The 12522-nt window shown below is 38.6% G+C and overlaps 1 protein-coding gene across 1 annotated transcript in view; it reads right to left on the bottom strand.

Moving 5' to 3' along the window:
* thsd7bb (thrombospondin, type I, domain containing 7Bb) overlaps window positions 1–12522 on the bottom strand; it is an 82626-nt gene that overhangs the window by 10961 nt on the left and 59143 nt on the right. The window contains 10 exon segments of the mRNA XM_053238379.1: window positions 312–466; window positions 2269–2453; window positions 3608–3907; window positions 4691–4790; window positions 4792–4883; window positions 6737–6840; window positions 7453–7585; window positions 7676–7791; window positions 10160–10394; window positions 11278–11469. Coding sequence (XP_053094354.1) covers window positions 312–466; window positions 2269–2453; window positions 3608–3907; window positions 4691–4790; window positions 4792–4883; window positions 6737–6840; window positions 7453–7585; window positions 7676–7791; window positions 10160–10394; window positions 11278–11469 — 1612 coding nt within the window.

Here is a 12522-nt window from a genome sequence, read left to right on the forward strand (position 1 = left end):
GACTTCGTCCTCATCAATCTATTTGTCAGTGTTATATCCTGTTCTCCATTTTGAACACAGATTTATGAACCCATCTATTCATATGACATGGACAGGATGTCTCCAACCTTTTTTTATTTAAAGAGCTGAATATCAATCAGGGACAGCTGAGAATTACAAGAAAGTAATTCTCAAAGTCAGAGCACACAGCGAATACCTCACTGATGAGCACTGGCTTAGCCCAAGGGGCTGGGAACACTTCAAGCATCAGGGATGATGCAAGAAAAATGACAGTTCATGACAAGTGGGGCATAGTGATGAAGTGAGCTCACCTGATTTTCCGGGTCTGGACACCCTCTCCACATGATGGCTGGGTTTGGCTCATGATGCTGATAGCATTGGGTAGGTTGATGACACACATGGACCACGGCTCAGCTTCCCAACTATACTGATTGCACTCAGAGTAACAAGGCACTACCTCAGACACCTGGGAAAGAAATACATGATTAATCACACCAGCCTGGCCAAAAACACAGATACAGACATTCACATTTGGAACGACAGCATGCATTGCTGAGTATAATCACTAACCTGAGCCTTTGTAGATGTCCGTACAAGCAGTGCGAGAAGAAAGAAAAGGAGAGAGAAAGTTTCCATTAATGGCTATTTTGAACTTTTTGTTCTCTTTCTTGATGAGTCAGTGGTTTAAAGGTTTATTTATAAGAGTGAAACTGAGCTGGGGAAAATGTCTCCTGGTTCTAATAAAACATTAATGCAGTTCCACCTGCCCCCATGGAGCACAGCTTAAAGGGCAGTAAGGCGCAACATATAAACAGAAGAGACAGAAAAGAGATGCTGTGGGATGAGAACTCCAGAGAGACACTAACTTATTTAGATGCACTTTATCACAAAAGCACTTCAGGACAACACTTAGTAGTGGGGGCAGCTAGGGGACCAGCCTGATCCTAACGTACCAATAACTGAACTTTCACACCCCATTCTCTCGTGTGGTTTGCTCTCTTACTCACACAGACCTGAAATGCACTTATGGACATGGTGGAAACTGCTGTTCTATTTTCATCCAAGCACAAGCATAACCCATTTTTATTTCCTTTCTCCTCCAGTTGCTATTTTCATGGGCAGAAATACACACACCAGTGCTGATGCAGGTCATGTAGCACAACAAGAGACATTTGAAATCTGCCAGCACAGTGGGATTTTTGGACCAATATTATATTTACCTTTTTGGGACCCTGTCTTATCTAAAACAATGCCTGACTTTAAGCAAAGCCTTCTCATCCCAAAGTCTCGTCCCATTTCTTACAACCTGACTAATAACTAAATACAACTGCCTTAACTATTTTATCTGCAACAAAGCTTTACTGCTTTTCACACATCATACATCATATGATTACTGTAATTAATAGAAGGCTAACAAAACTCGTCACATTTATTACCATCATACAGATATGAAAATTCCAGATATAAATTCCATGTCCTAGATATTCACACGTCAGCACAAGAATACCCAAAATTTATTTATTGTACATTCTCTCTCCCATTCAATTATTTCTGTTACTAAACCATTGACATGAAATTAATGACACAGTACAGAAACATACAACATACAAAATCAAGTGATGAAGGTGCATCACAAAGTGTTCAGTACGTAAGTATTAATTCAGGAAAATAGGATTTGATATAATCTGCAGTAGGTCTTGAAGGGGCAGACTAAATTAAAACCGTATATAATGCAGGCAGAAGAAAAACATAAAGAAAATTATGCAGCTCATAAACAGTATTCCAGTAGGAATATTAAAAGTGCACTGCTTTTTGTAGATTTGCAGCCTTCATGTTTTTGTTGTTCTGTTTAGTGTCTTGTAGTTTTTTTTTTATTAGCAGTTACTGCACTTTAACTAAATTTTGTTTAAAGAAATGGTGGGTGTTGGTTGGGTTACTGCTTGTCTGAGTTTCACATGTTCTTACGTGGGTTTCCTCTGGGTTCTCTGGTTTCCTTCCACTGTGTGTGTGTGTGTGTGTGTGTGTGTGTGTCATGGTGCCCTGCGATTGACCGGAGTCCCATCTGTGGTGAATTCTCCCACCTAGGCTCCGGATGCACCCCCACCCTGACCAGTATAAAGTGGTTATTGAAGATGAATGTATGAATAGTAGCATCACCAGTGTACAATGTTCAGTCTGGGTTGATCAGTGGTGTAGTGAAAGAGAGCCGATCTGACCTAAACACCTGCCTATTAAGAGGAATCAGAACTTTACCTGGAGCAACGCTACTCTCACCTGATTTTTGACATTCAGTTTTGGACAGGGTCGTCCTCCATTAAAAGGCTTCTCTCTTAACCACCGAGCACGCACTTTCACTCCGCCACCGCAGGGGGCGCTGCACGAGGACCAGGCAGACCACTCACTCAGCCTGCAGTCGAGAGGACAGGGCACTGCACACTCTTCCTCTTCAACACCTGGAACACAATACCTGTTAGTGTTTGTAGAGGCCAACCAACATGTGCATCTTATTATTCAGAGACAAATGACAGACATTTATATGGAGTCCAAAATATTGAGTTCACTACCAAGAATTGCTTTTATTTCCGCAGTTATGCAAGAGAGAGCATTTCTAAAAGGACAGTTTTATAGATTTAGGGCTTAATTTATATTGTAGAGCTGATTTTGTCCAAAAAATATGTTTCACCTAAATATTTATTGACTGCTGCATCCAGTGCCTCTAGGCTTCCATTATAAGTGAGTTATGAGTAAATGGGTTTTCCCTTCTTTTCTCACTACAGAGAAAATGGGTCAAAATTCTTTTCCATGGTAATCACTCAGACGCTACAAAAGCTGTAGACAAAGTTTAGGTTGAAAACACGTCAAATATTATTTTGATACAACCACAATTAATACACCATGCTGATTACTCCATTTGAAGACACTAACTAACTAACTAACTAGAGTTTTTGCAATAATATTATGATCTTGTAATTATGACACTATTACTGAAGGAAAGTTTCTTATTTAAATCTTTGCTGCACATGCACACTTCTGATACCAACAACATTCAAAGAGCTGGCAAAAAGGTTTTCATTCACATACATCATATGAACAGAACACTTCATGTTGTATTTTGAGAAATTACAGTTTTTTTCAGTGTGTTTCTTTGCCTGTACTGTAATTGGTTTTACACCTGAGTTTCAGTTTTAGTTCTGGGAGTCTGGCGAGGACAATTAACACACACACACACACACACACAAATAACTCCCACCATTGCAGATGACAGTTACTTAGGCAGTTTTTTTTTGTATATCTCCTGCCAGACTAACCTCTCATGCAATTTATCAGTCATGCAAATTAGTGCTTTGTTTGTTTGGAATTAAAACTGTGAAAATAAGAAAATTAAAACTGAAGAGTATACAGAATAAATCAGGTATATTTCAGTTTCATACAAGAGTTCATCATACAGCTGAAAAATAAATTTATATTCAGCATTTCTGTATAAGTATTAACTGAGTCAAACTTTTTTTTGTTATAAATACTACAATAAAAACTTTTTTTTTTTCAGTAGTGGACAATAGTGCACATATCCTACTGTACAGCAGGTAAATGACGGGTATGGGCTCACCGGTGCTGTTGCAAAGAGCAGGATTAACCAGACGCTCATGATGGTCCAGACATGCCAGGGCTCTATAGCGCCACCCTTGCCCACACTCCTTGCCCTCTCCATGCATGCGCCAGGCTTGGGTGATCCTCTGAACCAGATGGGAGCCCCTCTTAGTAAATGGATATACAACAGGTTGGTGGAGCTCAGGAAGCAGGCATGGAGACCATGGTCCATGGACTTGTGTATGATACTTAGAGCAGGGACACGCTTCTCTCTCCACTAGTGTCTCCCGTTGGCATCGCCACCATTTCTTACTGCGGCCTGGAGGATAACAGGGGACATGGATGATGTCGTTAGAGTGATGTTTTCATTGCTCAGCCTACTCTAATGGGAAGAGACCATCTTTTTTTGGGTGATGAAAATGGTGCTCCAGCAAAAAACTAAATCAGACCCATCTGCAACAATCTGGTGATTTCAGTCTCAGAGACTCTACTAGATGTCTGACATGCAGGGCTACATTACTGCTAGCTGCAGCAAACATGCTGAAAACCTCAGAAACTTTTTTTTATTTTAATGGAAAGTTGTTTTAACAATGTTCAAAAGATCGTTTCACTATTAACCTGATAAAAGCAATGCACAGACGTCAATGAGCTAATGAGATTGTAAATGTCAAGATTCTGGTAGTTGAGGCCACAAAGCCTACTATATTCATTTCATATGCATTTAGTCTAGTTACGAACAACTTATTTCTGCTGATAAACAATATTACTTGTTAATTCATAACTATAGGCTCACATTGAGATGGACTGGCTTCCCATACAGACTATATGCTTATCTTGCACCCAGCGTTGCCAGGATAAGCTCCGGATCTAAGAGGACCCCAACCAGAATAAAATGACTACTGAATAAATGAATATAGGCTTAAATATGTACTGAAATATGTTTTTACTGTGGCATTAAAAAAAACCTACAGCTTTCAGCTTACCTATTTGCCTTGCAGAACATTATATATTTAATATATATGTATATGTATATATATGTATATATACAGACCTGGCAACCCATGGGCAGACATGTACCAGTGTCTGTGCTTGTGTGTGATACCTATAAGTGAACGAGTGCGAGTGCGTGAGCCTCCGCAGCCCTGGCACTGGGAGAATTTGCCCCAGGAACTGAAGATGCAGTCATCTTTGCATGCCACCCCCGCATTGCTGCACTGCATTGGGCATCGCCCCTGCCCACTGCACACACTCTGCCATGTCTGCAGGAGCATCGTCCATCCCAACACATGTCACTGCTGTGGAACAGAATGACGGATACTGAGTGAAAATGAGCAAAACTGATGAATGGGCAGAAGGAATGAAGAGCTGTTCATAGTTTGAAAGTGTAGCTTTCCACCACTAAAACATAAAATGAAATACGTCCCTAACTGATGAGAAATTCCAGAGTTAGTTTATCCTTTCTCTCTGTCCAATTTGTTCAATTCCCACTCACTAGTTAGCTCTCCCCTATCACATCATCTTTTCCAATTCACTTTTCCAATCTCCTTATATTAAGGTGACTGCTTATCTGATGCCCCACTCAAGAGCCAGTTAACTCCTTCTACACTAACAAGAGACGCACTCAAACACGGGCAGCTGCTCAACATTACAATAATTCTTGTTGCCAGGGTTACATAGTCAGATGCATCCCTGCTGTGTGCTGATTGGTAACTACTTACATTTTAAGTGTGCATAAAATGCACAGCGGGCCTAATTACAGTGAAACAGCATGGTGATGGTGAGCAGCTGCACAGCACATTTCATTAAGCAGTTATAAATATTATTCAGTGGTTTAAACGAACCATAAAAATATTAACTAGGTAGAAGTTTCCGTTTCAAAGATAAAATCAGCCATTACTTTCTTAAAGACCATAGTTTCTTTTTAGTATTACAGAAAATGTTATTACACACAGAAACAGGCACAGCACCTCCATTTTTACCCTCCTCAAGAAATTCACATTCTATAAATATGCAAATTAGAAAGACTCCATAACCCTACACATACACATCCCCTTCCTGTGGTAAAATGGTGTAAAATGGATTCACAAATTCCCAAAATATTTTCTTTTGAATTTGTATCATGTAATTTTTTTCTGGGGCATTTGCCTTTGTTTTTATTTTGGTCCTGTCTCCGCCTCTGTCCTGCCGTTGGTCTGTTCTCTAATGTGTGCACCTGTTCTCAGTTCATCTTCCACTGTCTTGTTCGAAAGTCTTATTGTGCAATTGTGTAGTTTAGTCTGAGCCGTGCTTTCTTTGTTTCCATGTTTCATATTTCCAGATTTTGACTCTCGCTTGCTCTTTGTTTTACTAAATATAACTTAATATAATTATCCTAATTACTTGCTGTCTGCCTGTGCTCTGATCCCTGCTCCAGACTTATAATAATATAATAAATAAACAAAATGCTCAATATACACACTTGCATCCTGCCCCTTTCCACCGCATGTTAGAATATTAGAAGATGATTGATGCTTATATTTTATGATGCAAAATCATTTGCCTGTCACATGGTCAATACTCATTTTTCAATTTTTTTTTTTTAATGTGCCAAAACTTTTGACTAACCTGCAATCTCCCCCAGTTAAGTAAGTTGTCCAAAGGTGACTGTAGGTAACTGTAAATCTTGGACGTCATTTCTTTTAATTTTGACCGTTTCAATGACCTCAGGAATCAACATTTGGAATCATCTGTCATAGTACTATATATTCAACACCAATTATTGTATTCACAAAAATATATATATAGTGCATGTATATAAATATCAAAAACAAAAAACAAAGAAGTAATTTTAGATACTTTCTTTAGTATTACAAGTATTTGGGAAGAACAAGATATTCAAATTATAACTAATATACAGTACATTACTACAATTAAGTTTGTGCAGTAATTTCTTCTCATTTTTTGAGATTTTGTCATCATTTTCCAATTCAAGGCATTTGTTTATTGATTGTATTACTGCATAATGTGTGCATATATCCAGCTTTCTTATCTTTTAAAGAACCAGCAGTATTGATTTTATTGAGAACATTCATTTTAAAACATTTGAGTAGTAAGTCCACCAACCTGGTATAGTGCTGGTTTAACCTGAAAATTACAAAAATTTACTCACCTCTGGTCTGCAGTCCAAGCCCACAGGTTTCAGTATGGCTACCGATCGCCTGTCTCACTGAATCAGGGACCAGAATGCATTGATGCCAGCGGTGTGTCTGCCACCTGCCAGAAAAACAGTACTGAAACATTAGGGTAACATTACAGCTCGAAAGATTCATACAGTAGATGCATATAGAGCTGAAAAAATACTAGAGAGGAATAATAATGGAAAATCCAGTGGCCACAAATAAAACTCGTCTGCTAGTATGTGTGTCACAACAGATTAGGACAGTAGCCCTCCCCACCAGCAGAATCCCAGAATCCCAGTCAGATACTCTTTTCCTCTTTCCTGTCTACTTCTATATAAGCACGTTTTTCAGTTACTAATCGCAAAGTCTTGCCATTCATATGGAATTGTATAAGTTCTCAGCTGTGTTTTCTCTAATTTCTATTTCTGCCCCTTGACCCTAATTTACGTTTAATGCCAATACTGTGTTTGACCATTCCTACTTAACTACTACGATTTTTATAAACTCTGCACACGGAGCCTAATTCTCTTGCTAAGCGTGGTCCTTTAGAGTGTGTATGAACCAGGACACTCACTTGCCAAGATACGCATCAGAAATGTTACTGCTATTTCAGTCACCATACATTATGCATATCATTATACATCATACAGAATTATTATTTAATTTGTGCTTTGTAAACAGGATATATTTCAGCTCCAGCTTGTACCTGTATGTTGGACAGAGAGGCTGCGGGTCACATTCTCTCTCCTCGAAGAGTGTGGCTGGACATTCCTGACCACCACTGGCTGGCCTCTGAATGATGATCCGATGTCGGGACTGAGTGCTAATGGTGGTATTCACTGAGAAAAGAGGTTCTGATAATAATCACACAGACAAAACCAGATAAACATTGTACATTTACCTATAAAGAAATATCTGTCTGTGTTTACTTGGTGTGCAGGAGGTTGGACATGGGCTCCATTCACTAAAAGGTGTAACGATGCAGTCCACCTTGCAGGGAAGAATACAGGAACGCTTCTGGTCTGGATGAGTTGATTCAGGACAACTAGAGAAGATAATCATATAAACACGTGGATTTTAGCTATGAATTTATAAAAGAACCAGACTTCTTTCTTCATTTTCACTTTCTTTCTTTTCTTCATTTTCTTTCTCAGTCCCTGCCTGGAATATGCCGTTGATATTTAACAATTCAAATGGTGCATTTATATGGAAACAAACAATTCACAATAAAAAAGATAAGGTTTAGTTAAACACAGGGGGCTGTATTCAGAGCTGGCAAATTAAGTCCAAAAATAAGGTCCAAAAGTAGTCAATATTTATGGGAAATTTGCCCGTATTGAGCAATTTTCTATCACTAAAAATCAGTGATAGAAAATATGGACTGAAGAAAGAAATAAAAAAGTGAAAAAGTAAAAATACTAATATAACAATATATTAATGAGAAGATTCCACTGAAATAAACATTTAATAGGAGACTATTATACTGTATTGCGATCATGTTGCTGCATGAAAATCAAGCTGTAATTATCACATTAATCACTGTGTGCACAACTTAATGAACCATAAGTTACTAAATCAAGGTCATATAATCCTAATGCATGCATGGGATATAATTTTTTTCATCACATTTTTAGCTGCTTTGATTTGTCAAATGTGTTGCTTCATCCAAAGCACTCTTCTGTAAGAAAACTAGCTGAGGGTTTCAAGGATAAGCCGAGCAAGCATTCTTCTGGTACGTTGGCAGCTCATTTTAAGTGTGATTCATAATTTAAACCAAGTTTGTTCTGGAAAAGATAAAGATATGTCCACCAGGCAAAACATGAACAACAACAAACAATGGTGGTGCACTTAAAAAGGACAATACAATTAATTAATAGAGAGATATTTCTTTTTTAAGTGTATGTACATCCCAAAATGAGAAGATCAGATAGTGGTGCTGGACTTGCAGCCCAAAGAGAGAAAGAGGTTCTTTATTGTTATACACATACACTACAATGAAATGCTTTTCTTTGCTTAGTCTTTGCTTGGAAAGCACGTTGGGCTGAGCTGAAAGCGCAGATCTTACGTGGTGTGGAGTCCCTGGAGCAGCTGAGGATTAAAGACTGAGCTCAAGAGTCCAACATTAGCAGCTTGGCAACACTGGCAACACTCTCAACCTTACCTAGTACCTTACCTGCCCTCTTCAGTGATCTGTTTGGCAACATTGCAGGCTTGTAGCCAAATACTTCCCAGGAAACTTTTTGTGCATTAGTGCTATAAAGACTCAATAGAGTAGGTTTTGATGAGACTGGTTTATGAATGGACTTTGACCCCATCAGGGCTGTGCAGAGAACAGTAGATATGCTTAGATATGCATTTATCAAATAGAATGATATATTTGATATACTGCGAAAGCAACAGCGTGGAACTCTTTTGCTTATTTCTAAACATATATGCAATGTGCAGTACCAACCTAGAAATCAGTGGAAGATGGAGCTACATTTATTTACCCCAGATTCACACCGGCGCATCATGTAAGCATCTGGAGATGTGCATAGTGACTGTCTGTTTACGCTGCACATGACGTGTTAGAGGATACATTATCAGCGTACGCCATGACTGCACCAATATTCAGAAAACTAATGGCCAAATGTTCAACTGTCGTGATAAGCTGAAAAAGGGACAGCTGAAATTGGTCAGCTGTAATTATAACATAGCTCAATAAAAACATGACATGAGACATTCGAGAAGAGAAGACACTGCAAATGTATGTCTTTTGTGTTATCCAAGAATCTCACAACCATACACACACTTTGCTACGCAAGGACAGGTTGCACAATCATGACATCTTTGTAGATTATGATTTTAAACATACAGCATATAGAAAGTATGGTTGCAGAGCTTCACTTGCACATGTGAGTGACAAGCAGAACGCAAAACGAATGCAATGTAACATGCTGGTCTATGTTTTGTGTGCTGGTAATGCAGCTGGTGTGGATTGAAATGCTTGTTTTATGGGGAAATGTAAACGCCATCTGTGATGTAAAAAAAAAGAATAAATGAAAGCACTTTTATTCATACAGATAATTATTGAAATTTAAATTATTGAAATATCTAGCCAATTTGTCTGATAACGGCTAGCTATTGGCATTTTTTGCATATTAAAATGAGCGGATTCTTGTACCATTAGAGGTATTATGATCCTAATATTTAAGAGATTTAGCTGCTGTTAGCGAGATTTAGTTGGTTTGCTCACATTTCTTGGTGAAAGTTTTTACTTTTTTAATTTAACTAGAGTAATGCATTTGCACTTTGCCTGTTACAAGTATTTGTTTAGCACTTTCTTTTACATTTATTTGAGTAAGATATATACAGTATGTACACTATTTGTACTACATCTGACACTCCTGTGCTATTTTCCATGTAGTGCCTACCTGTTTGTCTCCACCTGTCCACCGTCGACTCTTCTACAGGCCACGTGGCGAGTCTGTATCCCAGTGCCACAGGCCCTTTCCTCCACCTCTTCCTGCTCTGTGCTGTTCCTGTCTGTGCCAGAGTCTGGAGTGCAGGGGCCCCATGGAGAAGTGTCCCAGTAGTACACAGTGTATGCCTGGGTGCCACAGGCTCTCCACTGCTCCAGCACAGGTGCAGGCAAGCATCCCTTTCCCTCTGTATTCACAAAGCATGCTCACTGACTAATGCGATATTTTGCCAATTACAATGCAACATGGTGAAATCATACACTATAGCACACTTACTGATTTAAAAAAATGCAGTCACACTGAGAGGTAACAACTCTCAAATTGTTTTCAAATTGAATTGCATTTATAACATTACTACAATTTGATAAAACAATAAGGCTAAATGTGTAAGGAAAGCTTTCAGATACATTTTAGTTCAGCAATTCATGAAACAAGGAAGTAATTGTCTCATAATTATTGTCTTAATTATTATATTCATGAACAACAGCACTGTTTTACAGTCCACTAATCTAAAGTGGAACAATCAATGATTTCCATTTTCATTTCAATCTTAGACATAAATAAGAACTGTTTCTACTTGCATGTGTGCATAGGTATGCATGAGTGTATGAATATGTGACTCTTTCACACATTACTCATTCTAGCACATTAAAATATTGTGTGACTCACTATCCATGCATAATAATAACAACTGTCTTTAAAAATATTCTCTTCACACATTATTTGCCATATTTGCCAATATCTAATGCCTGACAGCAGATACCATTTGTGACATGGATATAGAAAAAAAACAACAAACTAATAATTGCTTTCAGACATAAGACATGCAAATTAGTTTTATTTGCATGTTATCCACCCACTGTTTTTGTTTGCTATCCATTATTTTGCCACAGGACTGGCTAGTGGTGCATATTAATTTGAATCCTCAAGCAAATCAATAATTCAAGGCTATTTTCACAGTTGGTGTTACATATTCAGTGCGGCCGTAGTTGCCATAAATTACAATTAAGATTAGTTTCCCCCCGCTGTGGCATTTGTGATGTGTTTCGAGAGAGGCAGAAATGGCTTACGCTCTCCTGAAGGTGCGAGGATGACGCGGGAGCGGGTCTGTTTGCCCTGCACTTGTTTGCTGGAGCAGCAGTGGGAGCAGGAGGACCAGGAGCTCCATTCTCCCAGCACGCAATCACCAGGACAAGGCATCTCACACGGCTTCCGGAGTGCTGGAGGATCCCCTGAACACCTCTCATTGGGAACAACGTCTCCTGTAGGATGAGAAAGTGCGATCAAGTCTGTGATGAATGTTCTGTTTCACTTCTTTCATTCTTTCTTTCTTTCTTTTGCTTTAGATTTTTATCTGAGTTACAACTGAGGGCTTCAATTTCAATTCAGTTCAGTCCACTTCAGTGTGCTTTACTGGCATGACCATTTCTTCAGTTACAATATTGGCAAATACATTTTATACAAATAGCAGTGGATATGGTCACACACACACACACACACACACATATGCCTTTATGCACACAATCTCATACGTGCACAAGAAGTCAATTTCACACATACTGACACGCAGAAACAAATCACATGAAGAGTGATAAGCCCCTGATTCACTTGCTCTACTTGTCTTTAGAAACCCACAGAGGGTAACATCTCTCCAAGAACTACTCCTCTATGGTCACAGAAAATGTGCAAATGGAGACCTTTTGTAAAGCTGGAAATCAATTTGAAAAACGTGCCATACTAAAATGTAAATTTTATGAGCCCCAAAATTACCACTGAGTCTGTTATTTTATAAGGGTGTAATTTAATTCCTCTCTGGAAAATAGCACAATGTCTAGATTTTTAGAAATTGCTGTGCTGGACAGGGTCGTTTTCCTGACTGATCAAGTAGAAGGATATTAGGCATAAATCAAGGAGGCACAGGGGGATAAGGGATAGAGAAACGTCTGTATACAGAAAAAATCCACATAGTCTTGTCTGGTATCAGCTTCTCTGACATTTAAAAACAAGAAGGACAGTGAGATGTGTAAAAAGCTAACTGCTATGGTTATGGCTTTTATTCTACACATATGATTTAAGCACATGCCCACTCGCATACCACTTCTTCTACATTCAATCAATACATATGCCATTTCTTCCATTTAATATCCAATGCTATTGTAGAAAGTATTCCAACTCATCTATAAAATAAAATAAAATAAAATAAAGGCTCATACCGTAGTCAGAAAAAATGAGAGTAATACTGTACATGTTTAGGATTGCAGCATGGCTGATAGATGTTTCCAAGCATAAATTTAATCCACCAGCTTCAGAGTCTA

Source organism: Pangasianodon hypophthalmus, chromosome 11 (genome assembly GCF_027358585.1).
Source record: "Pangasianodon hypophthalmus isolate fPanHyp1 chromosome 11, fPanHyp1.pri, whole genome shotgun sequence".
Classification (NCBI taxonomy): domain Eukaryota; kingdom Metazoa; phylum Chordata; class Actinopteri; order Siluriformes; family Pangasiidae; genus Pangasianodon; species Pangasianodon hypophthalmus.